This window comes from Hirundo rustica, chromosome 11 (assembly GCF_015227805.2).
Source record: "Hirundo rustica isolate bHirRus1 chromosome 11, bHirRus1.pri.v3, whole genome shotgun sequence".
In the NCBI taxonomy this organism is placed as follows: domain Eukaryota; kingdom Metazoa; phylum Chordata; class Aves; order Passeriformes; family Hirundinidae; genus Hirundo; species Hirundo rustica.
In genome coordinates this window covers 3,135,750-3,162,447 of record NC_053460.1, presented here as the reverse complement: position 1 = coordinate 3,162,447, position 26,698 = coordinate 3,135,750, and the positions used below count along the sequence as shown (strand labels likewise).

Genomic DNA, 26,698 nt, shown 5'->3' with positions numbered 1-26,698 from the left:
CAGTAATTCAACAACATATTTTAGCCCCCATAGAAAAGAATCTTATTCTGCATCTGTGCTACATCATCTCATCATCTTCCATTTTATGTTTCTTTGCTCTCTGCTCTTTCAGGTGGCACATTCTTTATAATAGACAGCTGAATTAAGCACTTTCTCTTTTTTTGGTCAATTTTGTTTGCTTAGAACTGCTGTTAGCTGCAGGAAATACAGTCTTACAGATAGGGAGATAGCTTGGAAGTAAAAGGATGTGGATTTTGTTTGCAGTTTTGTCACATCATCTGCTTAGTTACAGCTTTGTACCTCTGTTTTTGTACCTATATCATGTTCTTTTATCTTTTTAGTCCTGTGGTGAGCAGCTCAAATTCTTTATAGCACATAACAGCTTTAGAGCCTCTCACATTTATTATAAAAATAAATAACCCCACTGGTCCATAACTGCTATATTTATGTGCAATTTATATTTTGTCTTGTGTACACCTTAGTTTGCAAGTTTAAAGTGTATGAGCTCCAATATTTTCTTTAAAGAGTTCATATTTAGGTATCTAAATAACAGGCCAGGATTCCTGGAAAAGCTCCCTTTGTTGCTCTTGGTTTCATAACTGGGACAGACTAATGTGCAGTGGTTTCTAAGTTTGAAACTTGGGCCAGTGCTGAAGGTTTTGAAAGCAGGAAAGAGTAGGAATTATGTGAGGCTGTTATCTTGTAGATTTTGGAAACGTTAAATAAAACAGCATGTTCTGAAGATCAGGGGAACATCTGTGTGTTCATCCCTCTTCAAAGCAGAAAAACGTGGGAAATGCTTCATAAAAGTGGTGATAAGTGATTCCAGCTAATGGCATTTTATATCTGCGTGTGTATCTGTGTAGCAATAGAAATAAAATATCTGGATTTAGGGAAAACAAACATCCAAATCAATAGGTCTTGCTTTGGAATGACAGTGATCAGGTTTGTATCAGCATCTCCTGATCTGAATCCTGGGATGTCTTCAGAGGAAGAAAAACGTCTGCTTTGGAACGTGAGCAGTGGTTAAATGGAGTGGAAATCATTTGCTGAACTTTCTGGGAATCTTATTCATTGATTTGAATTACTGTGTAATGCTGCAGCAGATATTTGTTTTAACGGCCACGAGAGTTTTGTTGATGCTCAATTTACTGTTTCTCATTCTGCAGAAATACTGGAAAATGTAAGACTAATACATAAACCAGTGTCTTTGCAACCCCGAGGGCTGATCAACAAAGGAAACTGGTGCTACATCAATGCTGTATCCTTCCCTGGGAAAAAATTAATGCTCTTAAGTTGATATTTTTATATTATATCTGTCAGAGTTTTTCTGGATTGTTCTGGTAAGTATTTTATAAAAAGTGTTTTGTTTTCCCAGATCCTGCTCCTGTGGTTAAAATGTTGAAGTCAGAAATCCAGGGGGATTTTGGATTGTTGAACCTGTTGTGCAGGGCTCCCCTGCAATCCTGTCTGCAGTTTGTTACCTGTGTCAAAATACTTCACAACTGTAACTTCTCCTGACTGAAACCCTTGTAATTTCTTGCAGTGTTTCCCTCTGCCTGTGCATCCATTTAAATGGTTATTTCTCTTTTGCACTTGAGATAACTGATCTTACACTTGGGCTTTGTTTTGCAGTTTAGTGGATCATTTGGGTTTGTGCTGAGCAGCTTGTCACTGTCCTATCATCTGTGTAAAGCAGCATTTAATTTAAGTTAATCCCACTACAATCTTACATGTGGAAGATGTGCTTGCTCTTAATGAATTGAGTTTGTATTCCCCTGCCAAAATAATTTTTACCCAGAGGAACAGAAAACACCTTCCCTCCATGCTATATTATGATAGGAATAAAAATATTAATAATTAAGAAAAACTGTCTCCCATGTCAGCAAGGCTGACTGCAAGTGACACTTGGGATAATTCTAGTGCTGGTACTGCTAGTGAAAAATGTTAACATCAGTTTCAAGACTGATCATGGCAGATCCTGATAAACTGTTTCTAGATCAATGACTAGGCTTTAAATAAAGCTTTTATCGTACATAACCAGTTCTGGTTGGGTTCTATACCCTATACATCTTAGCTCCCATTTTTTCAGTCTTGAAGTGTTAGGTTGGAATTTATTACTCAGTTTTTGCACACTGTGGAGATCAAATTAACCTCTCTTCAGCTGTTGAGATCGATCCCTGATGTTGTCATTTCCCTTTCCCTCCAGTTTTTTAGTGTATTTCCTCTGTTTGCTGCTCTCACCAAGCTGTGATGTTTTTAGTGTGCTATTCTTCCAGCACACTCTGCAGTTTTCCAGGTTGCTCCCAGCTCTTTGCAGTGCAGCATGTCTCACATCTCAGCGGGTTTTGCTTTGGTTGCAGGGGTGATTCAGCATCTTTAAGTTTCAGCTGGTCTCTTCCGTTCTTCTCAGAAAATGTGTTCCAGGTTATCTCCTGCCAATTTTCAAATGGTTAATTCTCTGAAGTCTTTCCTGTGAAAGTTCTTTTTCTCTCCTGCTCCTGGATGCAATGTTTCATTACCCATGAATTAAAGTTCTTGCTACAATTAAAATGTCAGTGAGATCACCGCATGTTACAAGATGCTGTTTGTTTTTTTTTCCTTAATATAACTTCTATACATTATTGGTTAACATTGTGATAAAGCTTCATCCTCTTTTCCAGTTAAATTCTTGGATTGATCTACCTAATAAAAATGCGGCTCTGTTTTTCATATAGTTTTGCATATAACTGAACATTCGGTTAATACGCAAATGCCATTTTCTGCATATTTCCTTAATGCCACTGCATAGACCCTGCAAGCTTTGGTTGCTTGCCCTCCAATGTATCATTTAATGAAGTCCATTCCAATGTATTCCAAATCGCAGAGGCCGTGCACCTCCACACCAATGCTAGACAGTTTGTAAGTAGCTCGGGAAAAAAGGAATAAAAGCCTGGGATCTGTCTAAACTTGTTCAGAAATACCTGACAATGACTGTTAGAAGCTGATATCTATCCAGAAGTTTTCTGTGTGGTTTTGGGTGACAGTTTTATAATGAGGTTGGTGTCTTCCAACTGCTTGGCTTGTCAAGGAAGATGATTCCTGTTGCCTTGGGAGTATCAGTTTTGTGTAGTGTTTAATGTGCAAAAATGAACTGTGAGAGGTGCAAGGACCAGCCCAACACCTGGGTTTCACTGCAATGATCGGGTGGATTTTTATGTCTGAACTTCACCCAGATTTTGTGGTGATATTCTTCGATTTTGTTTTGTTTTTTTGCAGTCGGAATGACAATTGCCTGATTTTATTATTTGTTCTTCTAAGTCTTAAATTGCTGCTCATGTCCAGTTGCTTCCCTTCTGTTTCAGTGTTCGTTTAATGAATGAGTTCACGAATATGCCTGTACCTCCTAAAGCAAAGCAAGGTGAGTGGGAACAGGGGCACAAAGCAGAAAATGGTGGGGAGAAAGCTTTGGGGTCAAGATCTGCCTGGGAGAGGATTTGCACCTTGAATTCTTTTCTCCTGTTTGTTGGACCAAGTGTACAAGTGCAATAGGAACAGTTTTTGTTGAAGGCTCACTTAATTGTGAAGATGCCTTCGAAGAACATGCCCTTTCTAAGAAAATCAGTTGATACTCCATGTATTTTCTTCCACTTCCTTCCTTCTTTCCATATTTCCAGCTGTTTGTTTATCAGATTGCTGAATTCTGCTCTTTAAATCCTGAACACTCAGGATTGGGAACAAAATGGGGCCATAACAGGCCCCTTAAGGAGGTTGCCTGCAGGAATATTACCCTGGCTTTGGATTCCAGTAGGAAAATGTCAGACGTGTCTGATTTCTCCTAATACATATTAGAAGGCTCAGTGATGATTATGTGGTGAGGAATAGCATATTTTTTTGATGCAAATAAATTATCTTAGAGGTTTCAGTTGTTTAATCTTAATTTTAAACCAGGTCTGTTGTATTGCGAACTTGTAGAAACAAGCACATTCCTGAAACTATTCTTTATGTAACATGATAAGGAAATATCAGGAGGAGCTGGTGGTTCCAGTGATTTCCAAACGGTTCAGACATTTCTGTGGTTTCTTTCTGTGAAACAAATCTTACTGGCTTATGCAACTTATTTTACTTGCAGGTCACTCCCTTGTGTAGTTTTCAAGTACAGTTCTGAGGCCTTTTGTATTGCCATTAGGTGGAACATTCTGTCAGGATGTTCTTGGGGTTTTTATTCTGCAGTGAGCAAAAGTCATCTGTTGGAATTGCAAATACACAAAAGGTTTAAGGACATGCTCTTCAAAAGAAATGCAGAAATGCAAATAGCACTAAAAGTGTTCTTTTATGATGGCTGTTGATATTGTTAATATTCTTAGAACTTCTGACTCTCTGTAAGTTTATGCAGGGTGATATTTAAAACAGTGTTTACAGCTAAGAGTTTTGTCTTAAAACTTCTGAGCTCAAGAGCCCAAAACTACAATAAAATTATTAGTAAAAAAAAGTGCTGCTCTCCTAAATGAGAGTCTGTGTCAATAAGTAAGAAAGAGATCTAGAACCTGGTTTATAGTTCAGTTATAAACACAAAACTGGTGATGTGTGAAAAGACTGTTCAGGTATAATGTAAAAAAGGCCTTTTATTTATTATTACTTACATTAATTCTCTTTCACCTTGCAGCTTTAGGTGATAAAATAGTGAGAGACATCCGACCAGGGGCTGCCTTTGAACCAACCTACATTTACAGGCTCTTGACGGTTATAAAATCAAGTCTGTCAGAAAAGGTGGGACTTCAAATCCTTGACTTGTGGGACTGCATTGCAGGGCAGGCACAGCCCTTAAAACCCTGCAAAGCCAAACCTCAGGCTCTGCTCAGATGCCACTAAAATCAGCTCATTGAGACTTCGTGGTAATGAAGCTCCACTGTCTTGGGGCCTGAATTGCAGGAAAAATGTTAATTACAGGTTTGGCTGTTTGATATGTCAGAATTATGAAAAAATTACTGTTGGAATGGAGCATCTCTTTTTGTAATGGAGTCGCCAGTTGATTTACATTTAAGAAATGAGCAGTTGTTCATTTTTATGAGCAATTCAGCTAAGACTCATTGAAGGTTTAGAAACTTCAAAATAACCTGTTCAGGTTTAATTTCAATATAAAGAAAAGATAATAATTCAAGCTGTCCTTTGATTTGGCCTTGGTTTGACAGCAGCTTTCAATAGTGGTTGTAAAAGGGATGGAGGGGAAAAAAATTTCCAACTCACATGTTAAATGTAATTTGTATTGAGAAAAATGCAGAATTCTTGTAGCCATTGTGGAGCTGATGTGTGTATATACTGCTTAGCACAGTTTGGGTTTAACTGGTTAAAAAAGTTCATTTTATAATAAAATTTAAACTTTATTTGGCATAACTTTAGACTGTTAGTTGCTGAATTAATAGGAGAAAGCTGGATTTGCTCAGTGTCATGAACCTTCTGTTAAAAGGAAACCATGGAAATATCATAGAATTAATTGAAAATAATATTTTGTTCAGGGCAGGCAAGAGGATGCTGAGGAATACTTGGGATTTATCCTCAATGGACTACACGAAGAAATGTTGACCCTTAAGAAACTTCTCTCTCCACATAATGAAAGTTAGTGGATTTTTTTTTTTTTTTTTAATAGCAAACAATTAATTTCAAATACTGTTCTTGTGTGGTGATTCCATAATACAGTGCAATGCTTGGAGCAGATGTTGAGATGGGGATAGAATGCCATGTTTTAGAGGACTGAGACATAAGCAAATAATATTTTGTTAAAATCTGGATACAGTGAGTTCATTCTGCCCAGTTTATGAACGATATGAAGAGTTACTGGGTATCTGGGAAGGCATCGTGGTTCTGTCAATACTCTGAAGGACATTAAGTCAACGAAACAATAAAACTCAATATTACACATTTTTTCTGAGCCCAGCTAAGCATTATTTGGGGTTAACTCTAGTTGATCCATCTAGTTTGTCATTTATAACACCTGCAATGTCAGTGGTTTTTGACTCTCCATGGGAGTTCAAAAATATATCTCTTTTTTTCACTGATCTTTAAACCAACTGTTAAATCTTTTTTTTTCCTAATACAAACCAACATACTAAATTAATTTGAGAATGCCTACTGATAAAATTGGAGGAGAATTTACTTTGAAAGAATTACCAGAATTTATATGCAGAGTAAAATGTCAGTTTAGTTTATAGAGGCTTTAACTTGAACCCCCTTCACAAATAAAACCCTGCAGGCCTTAGCCAAGTAAGAATTCAGATCACTGGTTATCCAGTTTCTCTTTAGTAGGGTCGATTTTTTAGGATATAAAGTCATACCATATTTTGTTCCTTAGCTGTGTTCAGTTTATAACCTCCTGACTTTGGCACTAGCTGGGAAAATATTTGCTAAGCCTTGGGTTCCCTGTAAAATACGTGTGCAGAAAAGGAGTTGTATTTAATAATGGCATAATTCTGTTTCCAGAATAACACTCGACTTTCTAATTTTCTCCCCCATAAATTCGCTACTAAAAATATATCAAACTTTGCTATTTACATACAGTCAGCAGTGAGCTGCCTTCTGTTAATACCTGGATGTGTCATGCTGGGAGCGAACCTGGAATATGCTCGCTCTCTTTTTTTAATTCAAACTACGATGCCTGAAAACATTTTCTCCTCAAAAAATTATTTGCCTTGATATTTTTGCCTTTTGTGTTGAGCTTTTTTTTGCCTTTCAAATCCTTTCTCTGCCTGGATGTTTTATCTATCAAAACCCCCGATGTGTTTTTTTTTTTCCTTGTCACGCGAAGAAGTGTCGGTGTCCAACGGCCCCGAGGCTCAGAGCGTTCCCAAGGAAGAGGAGCAGGAGGAGCAGGGGGAAGGCAGCGAGGATGAGTGGGAGCAGGTGGGACCTCGCAACAAGTCCTCGGTCACTCGCCAGGCTGACTTTGTCCAGACTCCAATCACTGATATTTTTGGTGGTCACATAAGGTACAGTACTCCTGACTACAAGTTCTTGACTTGCAGTGGCTGAATCTTTTTAAATGTCTTAAGTGAACAGACTCTTCTGAGATCCCAGGCCCTGAATTGCACGTGCAAAAGGAGTTCGGAATGTTTATGCTTCGAGTATCATCTAAGAATTCCAAAGCATTTTAGAGCTGCATAATTTTTATGACCTCTGAGGAATCTCATCTCATGCTATAAATAAGGATACTGAGAGACAATGAGATTTACAGAGTTAAGACAATAAAGCAGTGAACTAAACGATAAAATTGTGAATTTTAGGTTATTCAGACCCTTTGTGCTTCCCAGAGAAAGCTGTGTTTAATAGTAAAGAATTCTTAAAGGCAAAAGAATCCTGGAAAAATTGTTACAAGATGGTGCTGGCATGAAAAGAATGTGAGATATCACTTATATGCAGGTCTGATACCAGACAAAGGCAGAAAGTAGAATCTGAAAGGATCTTTTTGGAAAGGAAGCCTCCTGACTTGTTTGGAGAGATGTATAATTTAAAATGAAAGCAAAGTAAACACTTGCTAAAAACATACAGCAAAACAAAACTGCTAGGCTTGAAGAATTATTTTTAAATTGGAGACAGACACTTAATTGCTGGTGTTTGACTCTCTGTGTTGCCAGATATTGAGTCTAGAAGTGTGAATAACGTGGGCTAGTGCCTTCTGCCTTGGAAATGCTCTGAAATTATTTATTCTTCTGGGTTTTGAGCCAGACAGCTGGTAAATAAAATTATATTTTCCATAGAATTTGGCAGACAGATGTGTGTAGATATTGATGGAGTCCTGCATTGATGCCCAGGGTGGTGTTAATACCCCAGGCACATTTACCAGAATTTGTCACCACTGTTTAGATCTCTACATGATCCCAGCAGTTTTTATATTAAAAATACCGAGATGATGCAGTTTTCCAGAAGTCCACACAAAATAATATAAAGGTAATACTGGAAAAAAGGCAAAAACTTGCACAGAGCAGCAGAACCACAGGATCCAGTCCAACATCTGCTGGCAGCACATCCTTTATTTATCCTTCACACCAGGGCAAAGCTCACCACAGAAACAGCATCCCATGGGAGGCTGGAAAGCTTCATCCTCGGGGGTGGAAATAGGAAGGGCTGAATGTAAAACTGCCAGTAGAATTCCACTAAATGAAAGCATCAGAAACTGGAAAAATCCAGTGGGAAAAGCAGTGAGGAAAAGATGATTCGAACTGGCATCTTTTGTCTGGGGAAGCTTCAGACTTGGGGGATTTTTAGGCTGTTCTTGAGAGGCTTGAGTCTATTAAATGTCTATTTAGGCATAATTACTTAAAGACCCCAGCCTATGAAGTTAGCAACATGAGGCTTCAGTGGGAAAGTACAAAGTTTTCCTGAGAATTCTTGCAGTGTCTGAGTAATTTTTCTTTGAAAATGATGCAATTTCCCAAGCTGAGGTTTGTAGTTATTCTAATGAGGGACACTGACACTGTTACATAAAAATCATAACCAAGCGAAGGTTGTGCTATCAAATTAATTTCTGCATATCTTGTGAAGAAAATGTCCTGAAGAGGTGTTACAGTATAATTTCTGGTTTTTAAAATAAAGGTGCTGCTGTTTTTCATGCATTCTTTTCCCTCTAAAGGAATATTATATATTTTCTCTCTCTAATATTATATATTTGACAATATGAAGCTGCACTGGTTTTCAGTGCTTTGCCAGAGTAAAAAGGGCTCTTGATTATTCTGAACATTAAAATTAACATGAACATTAACATTTCCTACCTGACCTGGAAATATTCCAGCATGGCCAAATGGGTCAGAGCTGTGTTAATTATAATTCTGGTTTCAGTATGTAACAACATAATAATTTATATATATGAACAAAGTCTGGATGAGGGAAATGAACTGCCAGTCCTCAGCGAAGCACAGTTTATATTTCCTGTGGCAAGATTTAAGTGAACAGTTTAAAATCACTGTGAAATTGGGCTTAGAGAAGTGACTGAAAAAGTGGTGTATTTTTATTGGAGAATCTGGAATCAGCTGTGATTTTTACAGCAGAACACAGATAAGCACTGACACTTTGCACTTGTGAAGAGCTGTTGGAAAACTAAACCAACAAAAAGAGCCAGGAGGTGATTTTTTTTAAATGCTTATCAAAATTTTCAGTCTTTTTCTTTAAACTTTGGATGCTTATCCAACAGCTTTGCATAAATAAAACAATTGAGTTATAATCCCATTCAGAATAGCCTTAACAGATGTTAAAATCATTTAAGTTGGGGGAAATTGTTAAAACTTGTTGTTTAACCTTTATATTTGTATCTGTTGCCTTGAATTGCCTATAAACAGATTTACTTAAGTAACTTATTCTTCCTTGAAGGTTCTGTCTGGTTGGAAATCACACTTTAATACATTTTTCTGTCTTTGTTTCTGCACAGATCTGTTGTTTACCAGCAGAGCTCCAAGGAGTCTGCCACGCTGCAGCTTTTCTTCACCCTGCAGCTGGACATCCAGTCGGACAAGATCCGCACCGTGCAGGATGCCTTGGAAAGCTTGGTGGCAAGAGAGTCTGTGCAGGGATACACCACAAAAACCAAGCAAGAGGTGTGTTCTGCTCACCCCTTACTCACAGCCAAGTGCTAAACTTGTCATTTAAAAGGGTTTTTATAGAGCTCTGGCTTTACCAAGAGTTGTTGGAACACACGTTAACAAAAGAGGTGCAGACGTTTTCGCAGTGTCCTGCAGCAGTGAAATGTCAGCTCTGAAACAAAGCCAGGCCTGTGAATAGCTGGGGTTTGAATTGATGTAATAATTTATTGAGGATTTTAATGGAGAATATTCTAAATTAACAGGCTGAACTGTGGTAAAGATACATAATAATATGTTCAATATTATAACTTAACTGATTCCTGGGGGTTGCCAGATGCTGTTAGTAAAGGAGCAGCCCTTCTGAGTAAATACTTCTTGATTTTACAAATAATACATAATAGTAATAATTGCAATAGAAAAGTACTTACAAGGAGGAAAAGCATGCCTTTGGTTTGGCAGTTTGAGAACTTGTGATAGAGGATAATAATTAAACTTCCCTCACTGAGGCCTTGCCTTGTTTCCTGTGGTGGGCATTAATAAAGGCATCCCTGGTGGGCAGGGATTGCTCAGGTGGGAATTCCATGTGCACTCTTGGTTACTCTGGAATTACAAGTGTTCCCTGTGACATTCATGTCTTTAGTTTTCAAAATCCTCTAAGGGAGAAAAGGATTAGATAAAGAAAGGATGGTTCATTTCCCTTGAAAAGCTCAAGATGAATAGCAGAAATTGTTTTACCTTGAGTATTCAGAACATATATTTCTCCAGTTGTTTTCCACGTGAAAGAAACATTTGCAAGCTGATAATGATTTACCACAAAGATCTTGTTTAGCTAGCCATTCTTTTTTTTTGCCTTTTACTGCAAATGGTTTAAAGTTTTTGACTGACAACCCAGTGCTGGGTTGGAAGAAATGAGTGTTCAAATTAAGTGCTGCCTGATATTTCAGAGTTTGGATGGAAATACAAGCACCCCCAATGTCTTCCAGATCTTTTTTCCCAAAGAAATACAAAATTAAAGAGTTGGGTTTGTATTAAAATTGTAGTAAAAACACTGAACATATTGTCTGTAGAACCTTGGAAAGAGATACTCCTTTTTTTTTCCCCATGAATTTCTATTCAGCACATAGGTTCTAGCAGAATCAAGCCATGTATTGAAAAATAATATGCTCATGGTTACCAATAAAGAGATTTTTCTCAATTAAAAACTGGAGAAAAACCTTAAGCAGAAATATTTTTATGTCTTCATTTCTAGGAAGGCAAAACATTTTTGTTCTGCAGTTCTGAGCTCAGCTCCTGGTTTCCAAGCAGAAATTTTGTGGATTGTTTGGTTACAATTATATAAAAATCACTATTTAATAAAGAAAAGTGTGGTCAGATCTCATGTTTTTCTCTTTGAATATACTGAGTTCTCCTTTGAAACAACATTAGGATTGAAGATCCAGTGGGCTTCAAGTCACAAACGAGCGTTTCTCATAAATACTGCAGTAATAACGAATCTGCAGGGTTTGCTGCTAGGGCACTTAAAATTAAATGAGGAATTATTTAAAGGAGGAATTTCGAGGAAGCAACAAAAAATGACAGGTTTTCTTCCCCTGGGTTTGTGTGTCAGGTGGAGATCAGTCGAAGACTCACCTTAGAAAAGCTGCCCCCCGTTCTCGTCTTACACCTCAAACGCTTCGTGTACGAGAAGACCGGAGGATGTCAGAAGCTGATCAAGAACATCGAGTACACTGTTGATCTGGAAATCAGTAAAGGTAAAGGATTTATGAACAGAATTTCACTCTCTACCATGGGAAAGATAATGTTGTATTTCCTACGAGTGTGTGTGTTTTGATTTTCCCCCATTTGTCTTCATCGTTGTCTGAAAATTTGGTCATTTGAGTGAATCTTTTGTGGGTTGTTTTTTTTTTATGATGAAAGAACTTAAAGCCTTTGGCACTTCCTAGACAATGAGTTGGCCAAGTGAGAGCTTCCTGTGGATTTATGGAGTAAGGATATAGACTGCTGAAGGAAGTGATCCTCTTGGATCTGTGTCCCTGTCTGCAGAAGACTGTTGCCAGTATTGGATATTTTTATCACAAATCTAATTCACAGAAGTGTCAATTTGTATAATTAATGAGCGGCTGCTGGAAGGAAAGCTGGAGTTCTATTGAAAATGCAGCCTGAAGGTAGACAATCCATAGTGCAGAGGTTAAACAAGGATCCTTTGTTTAACAAGTATCCTAGGAGATAGTGACTTTAAATAGTGTGAGATTGAGAATTGTCCAGCATCTGAGGCTTGCCAAAATAATGCCTTTTGTTTGGAGCTGACAAATGGGGCTATTAGCCAGCCAGTAGCTCAAACAGGAATAAATAAAATCAGTGTATACTCATATCTCAACTGAGATCTGCACCTTGTCAAGCAGTGCCCTTTTGTTTTACTTAGTATTTTATTTTGCAATTTTCCTTTAGGAATGTAAGCATGACTTGGAATCTAAAATTGATTCTGTCATTGTCTGGCAGCAGGAATGAAATGGGAAAAATGGAATAGTCTGGTCTTTTACTCTCTCTTTTTTTTCCCTTCATTTTTTAGTAGTATTTTTAAACTTTTCATAAACCACAGTGTTCAGCAAACCTGCAAATTCACTCCCTTGACTGCCAGTTATTAGAACCATGATCATTCTTTAAAGGCTGCAGAAGAAATGTCAATTAAATGTTCTCTTTTTTGATAGTGTTGGTTTCTCTGAAAAATAATTGATGCTCTTCATATGGAATTTCTAACGTGTGACTCTTTGTCCTCCTCCAGAGCTGCTATCTCCTGGTGTGAAAAGTAAAATTTCAAAAGGCCAAAGAACCTACCGGCTCTTTGCAGGTATTTGATCTCTGTGGTCCCTCTGTTGCAAAAGCAGATTCTGCATGAGGAATTATAGAAACATTGGGTTACATTAAGTGTTTTCTTTTAAATTGCCCTGAAGTAGCTAGTGGGTATCAGATTCTTGTGTTCGGTGGGGTTTGTTTAGAATTGGGAGATTTGGTGTGCTGGAGGAACACTGATTTGGCCAAGGGCTGGGAGTGCCAGGACAAGGGGAATGATTTTGCAGTGCCAGAGGGCAGGGTTAGCTGGGATATCGGGAGAAATCCTTCCCTGTGAGGGTGGAAGCTGCCTGCCATGAGGATGGGGCTGGACACAGGGGCCTAAAGGAGCTCCTTGGTTCTACAGCCAAATCCCAGGGCACTGTCCCAGTTTCCTTCACTTTTCCCAGATCTAAGGATTATTTGAGCCATACAAAGACCAGATGTTCATCCCACCCAAGCCTCTGGATGTCACCCCATTGGGATTGACATGGCCATTGGCTGCAGGCAGCTGGAAAATCCCATTTTTTACTTCCCCATGGGCAAACCAGTCCCAGAAATAGCACCAGGGGAATGTTTGGGATGAAGATTTGTCTCCTAGGACACATGGATACTCTTCCCTGGGAGGGTGGGGAGAACCTGGCACGGGTTCCCAGAGCAGCTGTGGCTGCCCCTGGAACCCTGGCAGTGCCCAAGGCTGGGTTGGACATTGGGGCTTGTAGCAACCTGGAACAGCGACAGGTATCCCATGGCAGGGGGTGGGATGAGCTTTAAGATCCCTCCCAATCCCAAACCGTTCCACGTCCACCTGTGAACTCTCCACGCTCCCTTGGCCCAGAACTGGGGGCTGGAACAATCCAAGCTTTCAGCCGCCACCCCATCACCAGCACACCCCTAAAACCCCCCGAGCCGTCTTCCCCTTAGCCCAGCTGTTCCGTGGGGCGGGGAGGGGAAAGCTCAGAGCCGCATTTACGCCGTGCTGTCCCCACAGTGGTGTACCACCACGGCAACAGCGCGACGGGCGGGCACTACACCACGGACGTGTTCCAGATCGGCCTCAACGGGTGGCTGCGCATCGACGACCAGGCCGTCAGGGTCATCCACCACTCGCAGGTGGTGAAGGCGGCGCTGGAGCGCACAGCCTACCTCCTGTACTACCGCCAGGTGGACCTGCTGTGACCCCCGTAGAACGCCAACATCACTAACTTTTTCCCTCCTGTAAATGCTCTTCTGAGTGATTTTTTTTTTTTTTCCCCTTCCTTTTTATTCTTTTTCTTTTTTTTTTTTTTTTTACTTATTTTTTTTTTTTTTTTTTGGTCCCCTTGCAACCGTGGGGTAGAGCGCTAAAGGAAGCTGCCGTTTGTGCACAGCGTAGTTCGCGTTGACTTTTCGGCTTTGCGGAATGGAAGCCTCGTGAATCACACAAATTTAAAAAAGAAAAAATGCTAAAAAGGAAATAAAGTTCGTCCGAGTTAATGCTGAATCCTAAGATAATTAAAAAAAAAAGGGGGGGGGGGGAATTTGCGTTGAATTCCCGCTTTCTAATTGCGTAGTAGAAGAAAAACCCTGCACCAGCAACAGAACTTGTAGATTTCTGTGAAAATGTTTTATCTTTACTTCAGTAAAAAAAGAAAAAAAAAAAATTTAAAAAAAAAAAAAAAGCTCTCTCTTGCTTCCCCGATAGTTTTTTGATAAGTGGTGAAATATGAGCCGACGTGTATGAGATGGAAATGGTCCTTTGTGCTTCAAAACGTGTACAAACCGCAGAGTTGCTGGTTTCTGATAGGAAGACACATTTTAATAATTGTGCGATGAGAAACTGCTTAAGTACACATTGCAGATCAAATATTTGGAGTTAAGATGTTAGTCTATATAGATGGGTGATTGTAACTTTATTGCTATTAAGAAATTTCAAACTGCATTTATGCTTCTGTGTACATGAAATTAAGAAAATGGGCAAAATAATTAAGATTGATATTTCTTTAAGTCCGCTTTGTTTAATTTTGCTGTCTGCTCTCCTATAATGTTGAGTTCCTAATTGTACACAGTTTAGTGATACCTAGAAGTATAAAGTTGTCGCCCATCAATAAAAGTCACAAAGTTGGTTTAAGGTGTGTGTGTGTGTGTGTGAGTTTTGTTTTTCCTCAGGTGTGAATCCAACTCTTGGAAACTCCAAAGCTTTCTGTGTAGCACTTCTCAAGGTGTAGGGAGCCTTCCCCAAATGAAGTGGAGATGATTTTTCTTTGCTTTTACAGCTTTTTTGAGACTTGAGAAATGCTCTGGTTTTGCCTGCAGGTGGAACTGAACTCGGAGGGGAGAGGGAAAGGGACGTGACAGTCCCAGGGCTGAGCACTGAGGAGAGGGGATGGAATTCCTTCTGTGTCCTCCTGGGAAAGCCTGCACTGGTGTTTCTGAATCAGATGATGTTTTGTTTCTCTCTTCTTCAGCCAGCTGACATTGCCCTGGAGAACTTCTGATAAAAGGGTTTCCTTGATCGTGTTGCTTTCTCTAAAAAACTCCTGTATATTAATTAATTGATGATAGTGGTATGTCCTTATTTATCATGGGGTGGTGGAAGCTCCCTGGCTTGTCCTGGCACTTCTTCACTCTCGTGCTGTCCCACACGGGGAGGAATTTCCTGCCCAGAGCTCTGGCTGTAGGAAGGAGCATCCCAACCCCATGGCTCCTCCTCTGCTGAGAAATTTTAATGATGCTCTGGCATTGATTTGGATATCCAGATGTATTTTTATGTTTTTGCTGCTCATGCTTTATTAGTGTTTTCTGATTTGCAGATGGTGACTGCTTGTGATTTTGGTGACATTGCACCAATTCCAAAACAGTTTTCTCTGCATAGTTCACTTGGATTTTGGCTGTTTGCAGGGAAAACCTCAGCTCCTGGAGCTGGGGCTGCTGAAGGATTGGTGCTTCCAGGGCATCCCCGTGATGGGAATTGCCCCAGAGCCCCACTGGTGAGAACTTGAAATCTTGGATTGGGAGGTTGTTCAAAGAAAGAAAGAAACCAGGTTTTGAACTTTCTCTTCTGTGCTGGTTATTATTCATCCTGTTTCTGGAACCTGGTTGAAGTGGTTTTCTGTACAGCAGAAATCCTGGTTTTAATTACTCCTGTGCCTGTGTTGGGTGTTTATTTATCTCTATCTCCGGTGCATTGCGAAAAAGTGCATTTCTGATAGTGCAGAATAACCTGAATAGTCCAGAGAAAACTGCAGGTTTTCTCTGGACTATTCCAGTTAACCTGGACTATATACTAGGTATACAATCAATATATTCAATATAATTAATATATTACTTAATAGAGGTTACATATGTTACTATTTTAATGAGTCATTGCCAGTTGAAAACTCAAGTGTTGAAAATCTCTCAGTATGACTTGGAATTGTCTCAGTGTCACTTAAAAGTGAATTTTTGCATTTTTTACTGAGGATATTACAAATGTATTTGTCACTAAAGCCCTTCTGCAGTGTATTAAAAGGGAAATAAAAGTATGTGGCAACAGTGATGTGGACACACAGCCACAATTTTTATTTTCTGTATTAACTCCTCCTGTTGTTGCAAAACCAGGGGCTTGCAGCTTTTGATTGTTTGCTCTGTGTGTGATTATGTGAAAGAAAAACCCCAACACCCACAGTGATAACACCATAAATCCAGTGGTTGTTTACTGAAGTTTAAACCAGGTTCTGAGAAATGTTTTTGTTGTTTTGGGGTTTGTTTTGGGGGGGTTTTGTTGTTGTTTTTTGTTGTTGTTGTTGTTTTTAATGCACATTAAGACCTGAAGTTTTCAAAATGAGAAACTGGACGTGCAGGTCCAAAGGGCTGTGGGGAAAACCTTGTGCCGGGAGCCAGATGTGCAGGGGAAGGGCTGGATGGGCTGGGGGAGGAGGATTATTGATGCCACGAGGTGTCTGGGGCTGGGGGAAGGTGTTTTAAGTAGGAAACTGCTGTTTCTCCTCAGGAGATGATGTCCCTCGGGGCTGGGCTGCAGCAGAGGGCAGTGCTGGGCTGGGCCAGCTCCAAGGCTGCTGCCAGGATGGATCCTGAGCTTTCAGCAGAGTTTATCTTTGTAAATGTGCTCTAAATCCGCTGCTTTTCACTAGGAAGAGTGAGCCTTGGACGTGCAGGGGATGTTCCCAACGTGGGGAGATTCCTGCAGCTGGGGGTTTATTTTGAGCTGTAATGACCCAAAGGATTTTTCTTTGAGATCGTTTATATTGGTAAATAACCAGATGTGGTAGCTGCAGAGCTTGGGATAGCAATTCACCTTCTGGTCTGGGGTGAAATCTCCAAAGGTGGGTGCTGCGTTAAGGATCCTGAACTGTTCCAGTCTGCAGGTGAGACCAGGGAGTATCAGGAGCTGTGGGAACAAGGTGAGGGGTTTCCATGGAATCCCAGACTGATTTGGGTTGGGAAGGACAATAAAACTCATCCCAACCCCTGCCATGGGCAGGGACACTTTCCACTAGGCCAGTTTGCTCCAAGCCTTGTCCAACCTGGCCTTAAACTCCTCCAGGGATGGGGCAGCCACAGCTTCTCTGGACAACCTGTGCCCCGCCACCTTCACAGAGAATTTTGTGGATTTCAGTTCACATTTGACTTGTACTTAGTGCCTCAGTGGTGCCTCACAAATTTTCTGAAATTGCTGCAGCTTGTGTCCTTATTTCATTGGTTTACATCAGCTTTTTCCTGGTCACCCATGAAACAGAACAGATTTATGGGGAGTTGTTTTGCTCATCATCAGCTGATGAAGCATTTGGGGGAATGTTCTTTAGGTGTAGTATGAGAAGGTGGAGGAGCTGCAGATGATCCTGGGTCATCAACCATGAGTTGGTCAGTCCAGGCTACCCCCAAACAGGAGAGCAGCAAGAAAGAACAAATAGGGGCTCACAGTGCCAAGTAATAATTGTGTTTGGGAATAAATCCATCAATGCCTGGCTTTCCCTCCTGTGATTTGGTTCCCCGCGATCCAAATCGTTATTAACATGGATTAACGTTCATCTGCTGGAGTATTGTGGTCGAGAGAGGAGCATCTCCACCCTGCTGGGGTGATGGATGTGGCAGGGATTTCTTGGCTCCCTCAGGTGAAGGCACAGCCCAGGCAGGAGGGGGATGAGTCCCCAACCCTGAACGCGGCTGTGCCCGTCGGGAGCAGCTCAGGGGCTGCTTCTCCCTGCTGTGCTCTCTCTGTCGGTGATCACAGACAGGTTCCCGCAGCTTCCCTGCTGCCACTGGGATCTCTTCATCCCCTCTTCATCCCTCTTCATCCCCTTGTGCTCCCTCTGCTCCGGAGCAGGAGTCAAACCAGGGGATCCCCTGCAGCTCTGTGCCTCTCACCCTGTTCTCACCCTGCCCTGCTTGGGGCCGTTCCTGCCGAGCTGTGCTTGAGGAGGAAATAGAGGGGCATTAATTCCAGTGCAGATCAAGACTCGCTGTCTGCCCGGTCAATTAGGAGGGCACAGGGAAATCTCTGTCTCTTCCCGTTCATTGGTTATTCCATTAAAAGCCTCTCTGCTAATATATACTTATATATGCAGCCTGCTTTATGTGGCTTTTACCACATATGAAATGGAGACGTTATAATCAAGGCGGTAATAACGAGGAATGATTAAAAGTAACTTCTGATTGTTTTGGCTTTGGTGGAACATATGACCCCAAGCTGCTGACTCAAGACAAAATGAGGTGGGTAGAAATTCTTGTTCCAGGCTGTGCTCATCCCTGAGCACAACCAGGCCCTGTGTGTGTCTTGTACAGTGAAACCATCCTGGTGTATATTAAAAACAAAATAAATTTTAAAAAATTCAAATCTTTGTAAAGCAGCCAGGTTGATGGAGCAATCAGACAGCCCAAACCATCCTACAGGGATTCATTTCCCTTAGGGATATTTGCGGGGATTACAAAATACCAGATTCCTCTGAGGTCTGGAAATTATTTGTACGTCGGTATGCGAGATTTAAAATGAGTTAATTCAGCTTTATGGTAATTGGGGTGAGCAGCACCTTCTGAGGGCTGTGAGTCAGGGCTGGGGAGCTGCATGGATTCGGGGTGGCAGCCTCTGTGGGGGGCACGAGGGTTCACTGTGTTGGGGTGAAATTCACCGTGTTTTTGGGGAAATTAGGAATTGGGGGGGGGGGGGGGCTGCAGCATCTTTCAGCTAATTAAATAAGCCTACAGCAAGCTCACTGATCCAGAGGGATCCATAAGAGCAAGGAAAAAAAGAAAAGAGGATGGAGTGATTTTACAGTAAAGCGGTGCAGAACTTTCTGTCAGCCCAGTTCTGGGTGGTCTTTGAGTTGCCCGTGTTGGTGTCAAAATCTGAGCTTTTTTTGGGAGCAAATTACCCAAACTGCCCTGAATGGCTCCTGGCAGGGCAGAAGTGCCAGGTCCAGCTGCTGGACCACGAGTTGCTGGTTCCCATGCAGAGTCTGTTTGGAAGTCAATAGAAACTCTTTGTAAATACAGCTGGGAGAGTGTGGGCAGCGAGGAGAGCAGCCAGAGGGGCTGGTGTGGGGCTCTGGGACTGGGGCTGGCTGGTGAGGACTGGCTGCCCATCTCAGCTTGGAATGGGCTGCAAGATACAACCCCAGCGCTGACAGTCTGCTCCCTCTTGAAAAATTCGCAGGAAAATGGTGTCAGAGATGGGATCAGCCCTGGTGCTGGCCTCGGAGGGTTCTTGTCTTTGCTCGGAGCAGTGGTGCTCTCCCAGCTGCCAATATTTGCTCCTCTGCTGCTGCTCTGTTGGACGAGTTTGATAAATGTCCCTCTGCTCTCTGAGCGCCCGTTGGGTTTTAAACAAACCTCTGGGAATATCTTGTAAACTCCCTCCAGTAAACAGTAAATAAAAGTGGTTGGTGTTTTGCCTGGAGAAATAAATATTGACTGGTTAGAAGAATGGAAGGAGGGGGTTTTTTTGGTTCGTTTTTTTTTTGGTTTTTTTTTTTTTTTTTTTTTTTTTTTGGGGGGGGGGGGGTGTTGTGTTGTTTTGTTTTTTTTTTTTTTTTTTTCCCCAAGAACTTTGGAAAGAGGACAAGGCAGTGGATTTGGAAAGATCACAGCTGCTTTTCTTGGCCGTGCCAGCTCCCAGGAGATGAGTGCTCCCCTGGCTCCGTGCTGGGTGTGGCCGGTGCCACTCCTCGTGGGGACATCCCGAGGGATGTGGGATGGGGATCCCACGGGAATCCCGCGGATGCTGATGCCTGCAGCAGCACAGAGGTGCCGTGACGCGCTCGCGTTGTTACTCACGATAGTGGCTCGGGTTTTCGCTGTATGTTTACTTCAAGAAAAAGGAAGGAACTTTTAGCTTGTCTTTTGCTCAATCGTTTCCTTTCACCCTGAGTAAAACCACGGAGCTGGATGCCAAGGCTGCAGCTGTTGGGACATCGGCAGAGAGGTGAGTGCTGCCTGTTGCATCAACTTTCTGCGTTCCCTATTCCCTGTAGCTCCCGCTCTTGCAGCGGAGCAGCGGCCGAGCCTGGGGAATGTCAGCTCTGGGGAAGCTTCGGCAGCGAGCTACAGAGTGCGGTAATCCCCTGTTCCCAGCAAAAATCCAGCTCTGGAAAAAGGGGATGCTGTGGGATTTAGTGGGGGAGCTGGAGCTGGGAAATCCATTCCCTGTGAGGAGCAGGAATGGCTGAGCCGGCAGCCGGGGCGAGACAGCTGGCTTCAGTCTCATAGAGAGAACATTCCCGTCTGGAATTCCCCGTCCCTTGCCGCCGCAGCCCCTCGGTTCCCCCTGTGCCGGGAGGATTCCCCGTGCCCCTGGAATTCCTGGCTGCGAGTCCCAGAGCCGACTGCTGGGGACAGCACAGCCAACGCTTTTCTAGGATCAGGGTCTGCCCTCCTCCTCCTTCCTCCTCCTCTTTCCTCCTCCTCCCGCCTCAGGGAGGATGGTCCTGCTCCTCTGAGCCCCAATGACTGCCCTTGAGCTGCTGCCATCCCAACCAACACCCCTCTCCTCGTGCCTTTTTTTTTTTTTTTTCTCCCCCCCTTTTCCCCTCCCTCTTCTTTTGGCTATTGCTCCACGCCCGTTGTCACAGGGGATGATCCAGGGTTCTCCCCTCTGCCTGGAGAGCATAAATACCACTGGGGAGCTCTGTGAGACTGCACTTGGTCCCAGTTGCTGAGCCGAGACCTTGCACATCTCGCACCTCCCGAGGCTTATTCCATCCTTTTCCCCTCCTCCTCCTTCTCCTCGTTTAAATATTTCAGCTACATTAATTTATTTTCCACGGGCAGGCTTGGAGGAGCTGCAATTACCTGGAGACTTGGGAAGTACTCAGCAAGGTAAGCGAAAAGTTCCGTCTTGGCTTCTGAAACGTGATTTTGGGGGAGGTGGGAGTGCAAGAAATAACTCTTTCAGAAGGCACACTTTTAGTAACTTCTCCAAAAAGTTGCCTGGATGGTATAAATTAACACAATTCTGTCTGAGCTTCCCTCGTGTGTGCTCTGCAGCACTGAATGCAAGATTAACGAGCATTAATGTGGAATGAATGGGAGGAGTTTGCAAGCACAGGAGTGGATTTCTATGCAAACAGAAAATATCTGTGGGTGCTGTTGCAGTCCCCAGGAGCTGATACCTGCGGGCACGGTGGTGTGCTCCAGGCTGCCTGGGTTTGTGCAGCTCTGCTCTCAAGTCCTGTAGGAAAGGAATTTCGGCGTCACCACGTGCGGTGCCTGCTACCAGCGGGTTTTCCGTGTGGTTTTACGTAGAAACTCTCCCACTTGGGTTCCCTGGGAGTGGACTGAAATGGAGGATCCAGAAGTTTTGGCCCATGGCCTTGAAGATGCTGAATCTGCGGTGTGTTCAGTGCAATGTGTCAGCGTTGTCCCGTGTCTGGGGACTTGTCATCCTGCTTGTCTTTGGAAGCCACCAGGATTCTGCACAGCTTTTGGGCTGTGTTCATCCCAGGGAAAGAGATGACCTGGAGTTCAGTGCATCATGCTGTGGCTTTATCCCTGGATTTCTTTGCACAGGTTAAAGTTGACCCCGGATAACTCATCCTAAATCCCAGGCTAGCTCAGGCTAGAAGCTGATCCCAGGCTCAGTTTAGAAGTTGATCCCAGGCTCAGTTTAGAAGCTGATCCCAGGCTGTCTCCCCTTTGCTTTGCTGTTTTAAATGCCCTCCTGACATCCTGAGCTAACTTTGCATTTTCCTTCCTGGTCAGCTGGTGCCGTGTGTAACTCCACAGGCCCTGGGATGGTTTAGCTGCAAATGTCACCCATAACCCAGGAGCAGGCACCCACTCGTGCGCTTCACCAGGGAGGCAGGCAAAGCTCAGTGTCCCTAAGGAATAAGGTGACATGGGGACATGAAGGCAGGATCAGCCTGCATGTGGCTTTAGCAGAGTCTCTGCCAGGCTTCAGATGAGCCCAGCTCTCCTGCTTTCAGCGCGAGGCAGACACCAGCCATTAGCTGGGGAAATAGCTTTCTAAAAATAATCTTTCCCAAAGTCCAGCGCTGCACTTTAACTCCCTCAGACCCCAGAAGAAGGCCTCCCACTTCTCCCCACTTTGGACAGGATTTACAGCACATTCAGGAGTCCTTTTCTGCTGACTCAGTCGTTTCTGATGGCTCCCAGATGTTCACCTGGCACCAGTGTCAAGGGCCTGATGTGTTTCAAGGGATGTCGTGCTCCTCTCGAACCCTTGAAATCAACAGCAGAGCCTTCCTCAGCTGACTGTCAGCTGATAAAGTGAATAATGTCAAACCCCAGCTCAAAGGCAATGTGATTTCAGCCTCCCTGGACGAGGCATGGCCCCAGCCCTGCAGGGCACTGGGACTGGGACTGGAACACATATCTGAGCCTTTCTTTGCACCTGGGCACGAGGATATCGAGAGGCAGATGGATGGACATCCGCAACCCCTGAGAGCTTTCTGAAACGTGAGCATCTCCCAGCTGCTTTCAATTAATCTGGCCAGGGAACTCTGCTCCCTGTCCCTCTCTGATCCCTTTATCCTTCCTTGGGATGCTCAGAGCTCCTCACCCCAAGCCGAAGCAGAGCAAGGGACTCGCACACCCCGAGTGAAACAGGAGATAAAACCGAAGCGACCTGATTTTAAAGAGGTGCTGGTATCCTTTTGCTGGCCAGTGGGAGCCAGGGAAGCACTTCCTGAGGAATAATGCACCATCTGTTGGGAGGTTTTGGCTGCGCTGCCGAGCTCTGAGCGGGGCAGCTCCTCTGGCTCTCGGATGCTACGGCTGATTTTTTTTTTTTTTTTTTTTTTTTTTTTTTTTTTTTTTTTTTTTTTTCAATCTGCCCCTTCTGAAAGTTCAATGTTTGCCTTAGATGGGTGGTGGATTTGGGCTCCTGCTCAGCCAAGGGCACCCGGCCAAACGAAGGGTGCAACTGCCGCCTCTGAGAGCCGGCTGTTCCTGCAGGGGCTAAATGGCCACATTGTGAATGGCCGTGGCACTGCAGCTATTTTTAAACCCTCGGGGAAGTGCCTCAAAGTAGGAATTGTTCCCTGAATTTGGGTCAGACAGTCTGCAAAAGCAACTGCTCCTTCTGCCTCGCCTGCCCCTCTGCAGCCGGGTTAGAAAGTCGGGCTCCTGCCCGGGGGGAAGCGAATGCCGCAAGCAGCGCTGAGAAGAGGATGAGGTTAAAGGAGTGTTTGTCCCCGTGCCACCGAATGTGCCGTCTTTCCAGGTGTGCCCGGAGCTGGGGACAAGGCTCGTGTGTTCGCCTTGCTCTGAGGAGCAGGAAATGACGAGGAGCTATTACCTAAACTGAGCAAATTACATCTTGCATTGTTGTAGTCGGGCAAAGGCTCAGTGCGCTGCCTGGGGAGAGGATGAGGGCAGCTGGTTTTCATCTGCCTGAACGTTCAGTGCGAGGAAGAAGCCTCAGACAGGGGCTCTGTGTCTTTTGTGCAGTCAGCCAAGGAGTTTTCGGGGGTTCTCGGCGTTCTCAGAGTGTTTTTGTGCAAATCACCTCGTGCTTGCCGCCGTTCTCCTCAGATGCTGCTGTAGTGGCTTGGGGGAGCAGGGATTTGGGGCTCTGTGCTCAAGCACAGCTTTTCCAGCCGGGAGTTAGACGGCTCTTCCCTGCTCTGGTTGGCTTCCAAATCATCTGGTCTCAGAGCGTCCAAATCCCCTGTCATTGGATGAAATTTCTCGAATCATCCCTGCTAATCTGGGGCTTGTTTCCTGCCTCTGTAGAGGAATGCTTGCAGCGGGGCTTTCTACAGCGCTGTCAAAAGCAGAACCCCACCTCGTGTTGGAGACGGGGACGGGGAAGTTTTCTTCCAAAAATTCGCCCTAAGGAGGGGGATCCTGTGCTCGCACTGTCTGTACAGATGCTTCTTGCCCGGGATGGGTTGATCCTACTCCGGGAGCTCTTGGATCCCACCGGAGAGCAGAGTGTGCTGCTCCGCCCTGCAGCAGCACCCCTCACCCCCCGGGAATAGCTCCCGATCCCAACAAAAGCAGCCAAGCCGCTCAAGGATCGCTGGATGGATAAACTGGAGCACGGGGGATGGAAGAGCTTGGGAATGACAGGCGGAGCAGGAGCCCCGGGGAGCGAGGGACGGGGATTAAACGAAGCTGTTCAAAGCCCAAAGCGCGACCCTCTCTCGGTGCTGACGGCATCCCGGTGCCTGGGAACACCTAATCTGGCCGGGGGAGGGCGGCTGCTCCTGCCGCTCCATAACTCACGTCCCTGGCGCGGCTCCCACGGCCGGGAAGCGTCAGCGAGAGCCCCGGTGCGTCACTGCCAGCGGGGATCGGGGCTGCTCGGCCCTGCGGTGACATTTCCCAGGAGCAGCAGCTTCCACAGAGCCCGGCAGCTGCTCTGCTGCAGCCCCGGGAGCAGCTCTTGCTGCTGCCCGACCTCCTCATCCGGCTCGCTGGGGGTTTTTCTTCCCCTCTTATTCGGAAAATGAAAGCGTTCTCGGCTTTGCCAGCCGCTCTTTGCGGGGGGAGACCTCCAAATGTGCCCCTGCCTGTGGAGGGCTGGAGCTGGGGTTGCTCAGAGCTGCTGGGCATCACGGGGTGGCAGCTCCACCAGGGATGCCAAGGGTGCAGAAGGCATCTTCCCCCATGCCTGGGAGGTGTTCACTCCCAATTCAGCACCAGTGGAATTCCCAGCTGAGTCCACACCTCTTGTGCTGCTGTTTGGGTCTCCCTGTCTTTGGGGCTGGCAATAATTTTAAGCACCACTCTTTTCCAAGCTCAGCTCTGGGCTGTGTGACCTCGCTGTTGGGGGACAAACGCACAGGGAGCTGCAGTGGCACTGCTCTGACTGCCTGTTTCTCCCCAAATTCCAGACCTGCACTAAGTCACGGGAGTCCCTGCAAGAAAATCCACCGTCACCTTCATCTCTGCTTCTGCTGGCAGCATGAATCCTGCCCTGCCTTGGATCGTTCCTCTTGGATGTGTGCTGCTGCTGACCAAGACAGCTGAGTGCTTTATCTTGCCCAACTCGAGTCACCTGGAGAGCATCCTGAGTAAATATCAGGCTGGGGAAGCTCACTCCAGGTCCAAGAGAGCCATTTTATTCTCGGACAGACAGGAGATACTGATGCTCCACAATAAACTGAGAGGTCAGGTGTATCCAGTGGCCTCCAACATGGAATACATGGTGAGTCCAGAGCCTGATACGTCACTTTGTTGCTACTTTTTCTTTTTTTTTTTTCCTTTCTTCCTAACTGTATTTTAATTTTTCCTTGCGGTGCAAGAGGTGTCACGAATTTCCTCCCAAGTAAGTTTTCCTCAAGAGGTTTCCTGAAGCTTTTCATTCCAGAGTGAAGGATGCTTTAGATCATGGCCTGTTTTGGTTGGAAGAGGCTGCTGATGGGTCATTGAGTCCATCCTCTGCATATTTTCAGGACTGGTTCCATTATTCATAAAGGAGCGTCTGGCCCAGCCCTGGATGCATCTCCGCTGATGGCAATTCCCCAGCCTGCCTCTGCAGGTTCTTCCATTACCTTCAAGTCATAAAAGCAGCAATTTTTCCCCAGTGTTTAACCCCTGCTCTCCCCGTGAAAGCTTTCAGGCTGCTGTGGGGACACCACAATCTGCTCAGGGCATCTTCTGGTGGTTTTTTGGCTGCCAACCCAATGCTGGAGGTGGCACATGCCCTCAGTCACACACTGACCACCTGAGCTTAGCAATGTGGGCCAAACCTCCACGATGCTCCTGGGAATCTGCACAGGGCCACAGGAAAATGGGGCCTGAGGAGTGTGGCTCCATCTGCAAAGAGTTTTGATCACTGGGAATCACTGGAAAGGCTTTGGGAGTTCCTGGGTGGATGGGTCAGTGCTGTTGAGTGTTGTAGTTCAGGAAACCAAAATAAAAGTTTGGTCAATGTATTCTCCCACTTCAGAGGGAGAACTTACAAGTTAGAGGAGTATGAAATATGCCTTTGCCATCAACAATTCCCGTGAATGTGTTTATTTCACCTGAGGCCCTACTTTGAGCTATTTTTGCCATGCCATCAAAATATTACAGGGCCACAAAATGATGTAGGCAAATAATTCCTTTTTGTGCACCTTTTCCCAGTGTGCAAATATAGTTCTGACCAAAAGCTAGTCTGACTTCAGCCGTGCGCCCCTGCTGACGGATCGAATGATGGATGACTTGCTAAGACCGTGTTTAAAAGGGTAGAAGAAAAGTACATTTAAACGTAATATAAAATTGTTTGCCAGCTGTGCTGAAGCGAGGGCTGCAAATGGAAAACCCTGCCTTTTGTGACTGCAGGGAGAAGGCAAAGAGAAGGGAAAGCAGGGGATGGAGGGGAAGGACAGCTGCCCCTCGGTCCCTCCACTCCAGCTGGGTTTTGGTCCCGCTCTTGCCAGAAACCCTCCGCCTTTCTAAGAACCGGGGATCGTATCCCTTCCTCAGCGGCTCTCGCGTTATCCTGCGGGGAAGCGCTGCCAGGAGAGGCGACTTGCTGGGTTTCCAGAGGGTAAACACCAATCATGAGCAGGGCCACGGTGTTTTGGTTGGCCGTGGGGCTGGCAGGGCAGCCCGGTGTCCGCGGCCCGGCCGCTGTTTGCGCTCGCGGCGCGGTCGTGCTTCTGTGTTTGCCTTCGCTCGGGGAGCTTTTCTAGTGGTTTTTATGGGTGATTGAGGGCAAATGAAAGGGCCTTATGTGCTCTGAAGAAAGGAGCTGGGTATGAGATGGTGCTGCTTGGAAGGGCCATAATCAGCCTTTCATGTTCTCGTGTTTACCCAGTACGACTTGGAAATGCCATGTGTGTGCCGAACGGGAATTTCTCTTTAATCCTTTGTCCTGCAAGGGACACTTCTCATTTGGACTCGTTTAGGAGGATGGTCTGTCTTTAGAACCATGGATAAACTTTCCTCTTTCCCTT

General features: G+C 44.5%; 2 protein-coding genes across 2 annotated transcripts in view; both read left to right on the top strand.

Moving 5' to 3' along the window:
• The window catches only part of USP10 (ubiquitin specific peptidase 10), a 47,027-nt gene extending 32,543 nt beyond the window's left edge, over nt 1-14,484 (top strand). Inside the window, exons 5-14 of the mRNA XM_040075344.1 lie at nt 1,170-1,261; nt 2,792-2,901; nt 3,345-3,400; nt 4,646-4,749; nt 5,496-5,595; nt 6,782-6,962; nt 9,395-9,560; nt 11,152-11,296; nt 12,328-12,393; nt 13,366-14,484. Of these exons, the coding sequence (XP_039931278.1) occupies nt 1,170-1,261; nt 2,792-2,901; nt 3,345-3,400; nt 4,646-4,749; nt 5,496-5,595; nt 6,782-6,962; nt 9,395-9,560; nt 11,152-11,296; nt 12,328-12,393; nt 13,366-13,553 (1,208 nt within the window). The 3' untranslated portion in view covers nt 13,554-14,484. The remainder of the gene's footprint in view (nt 1-1,169; nt 1,262-2,791; nt 2,902-3,344; nt 3,401-4,645; nt 4,750-5,495; nt 5,596-6,781; nt 6,963-9,394; nt 9,561-11,151; nt 11,297-12,327; nt 12,394-13,365) is intronic.
• A 5,967-nt stretch (nt 14,485-20,451) lies between these two features.
• CRISPLD2 (cysteine rich secretory protein LCCL domain containing 2) overlaps nt 20,452-26,698 on the top strand; it is a 29,844-nt gene continuing 23,597 nt past the window's right edge. Inside the window, exons 1-2 of the mRNA XM_040075445.2 lie at nt 20,452-20,666; nt 24,650-24,963. Of these exons, the coding sequence (XP_039931379.1) occupies nt 24,721-24,963 (243 nt within the window). The 5' untranslated portion in view covers nt 20,452-20,666; nt 24,650-24,720. The remainder of the gene's footprint in view (nt 20,667-24,649; nt 24,964-26,698) is intronic.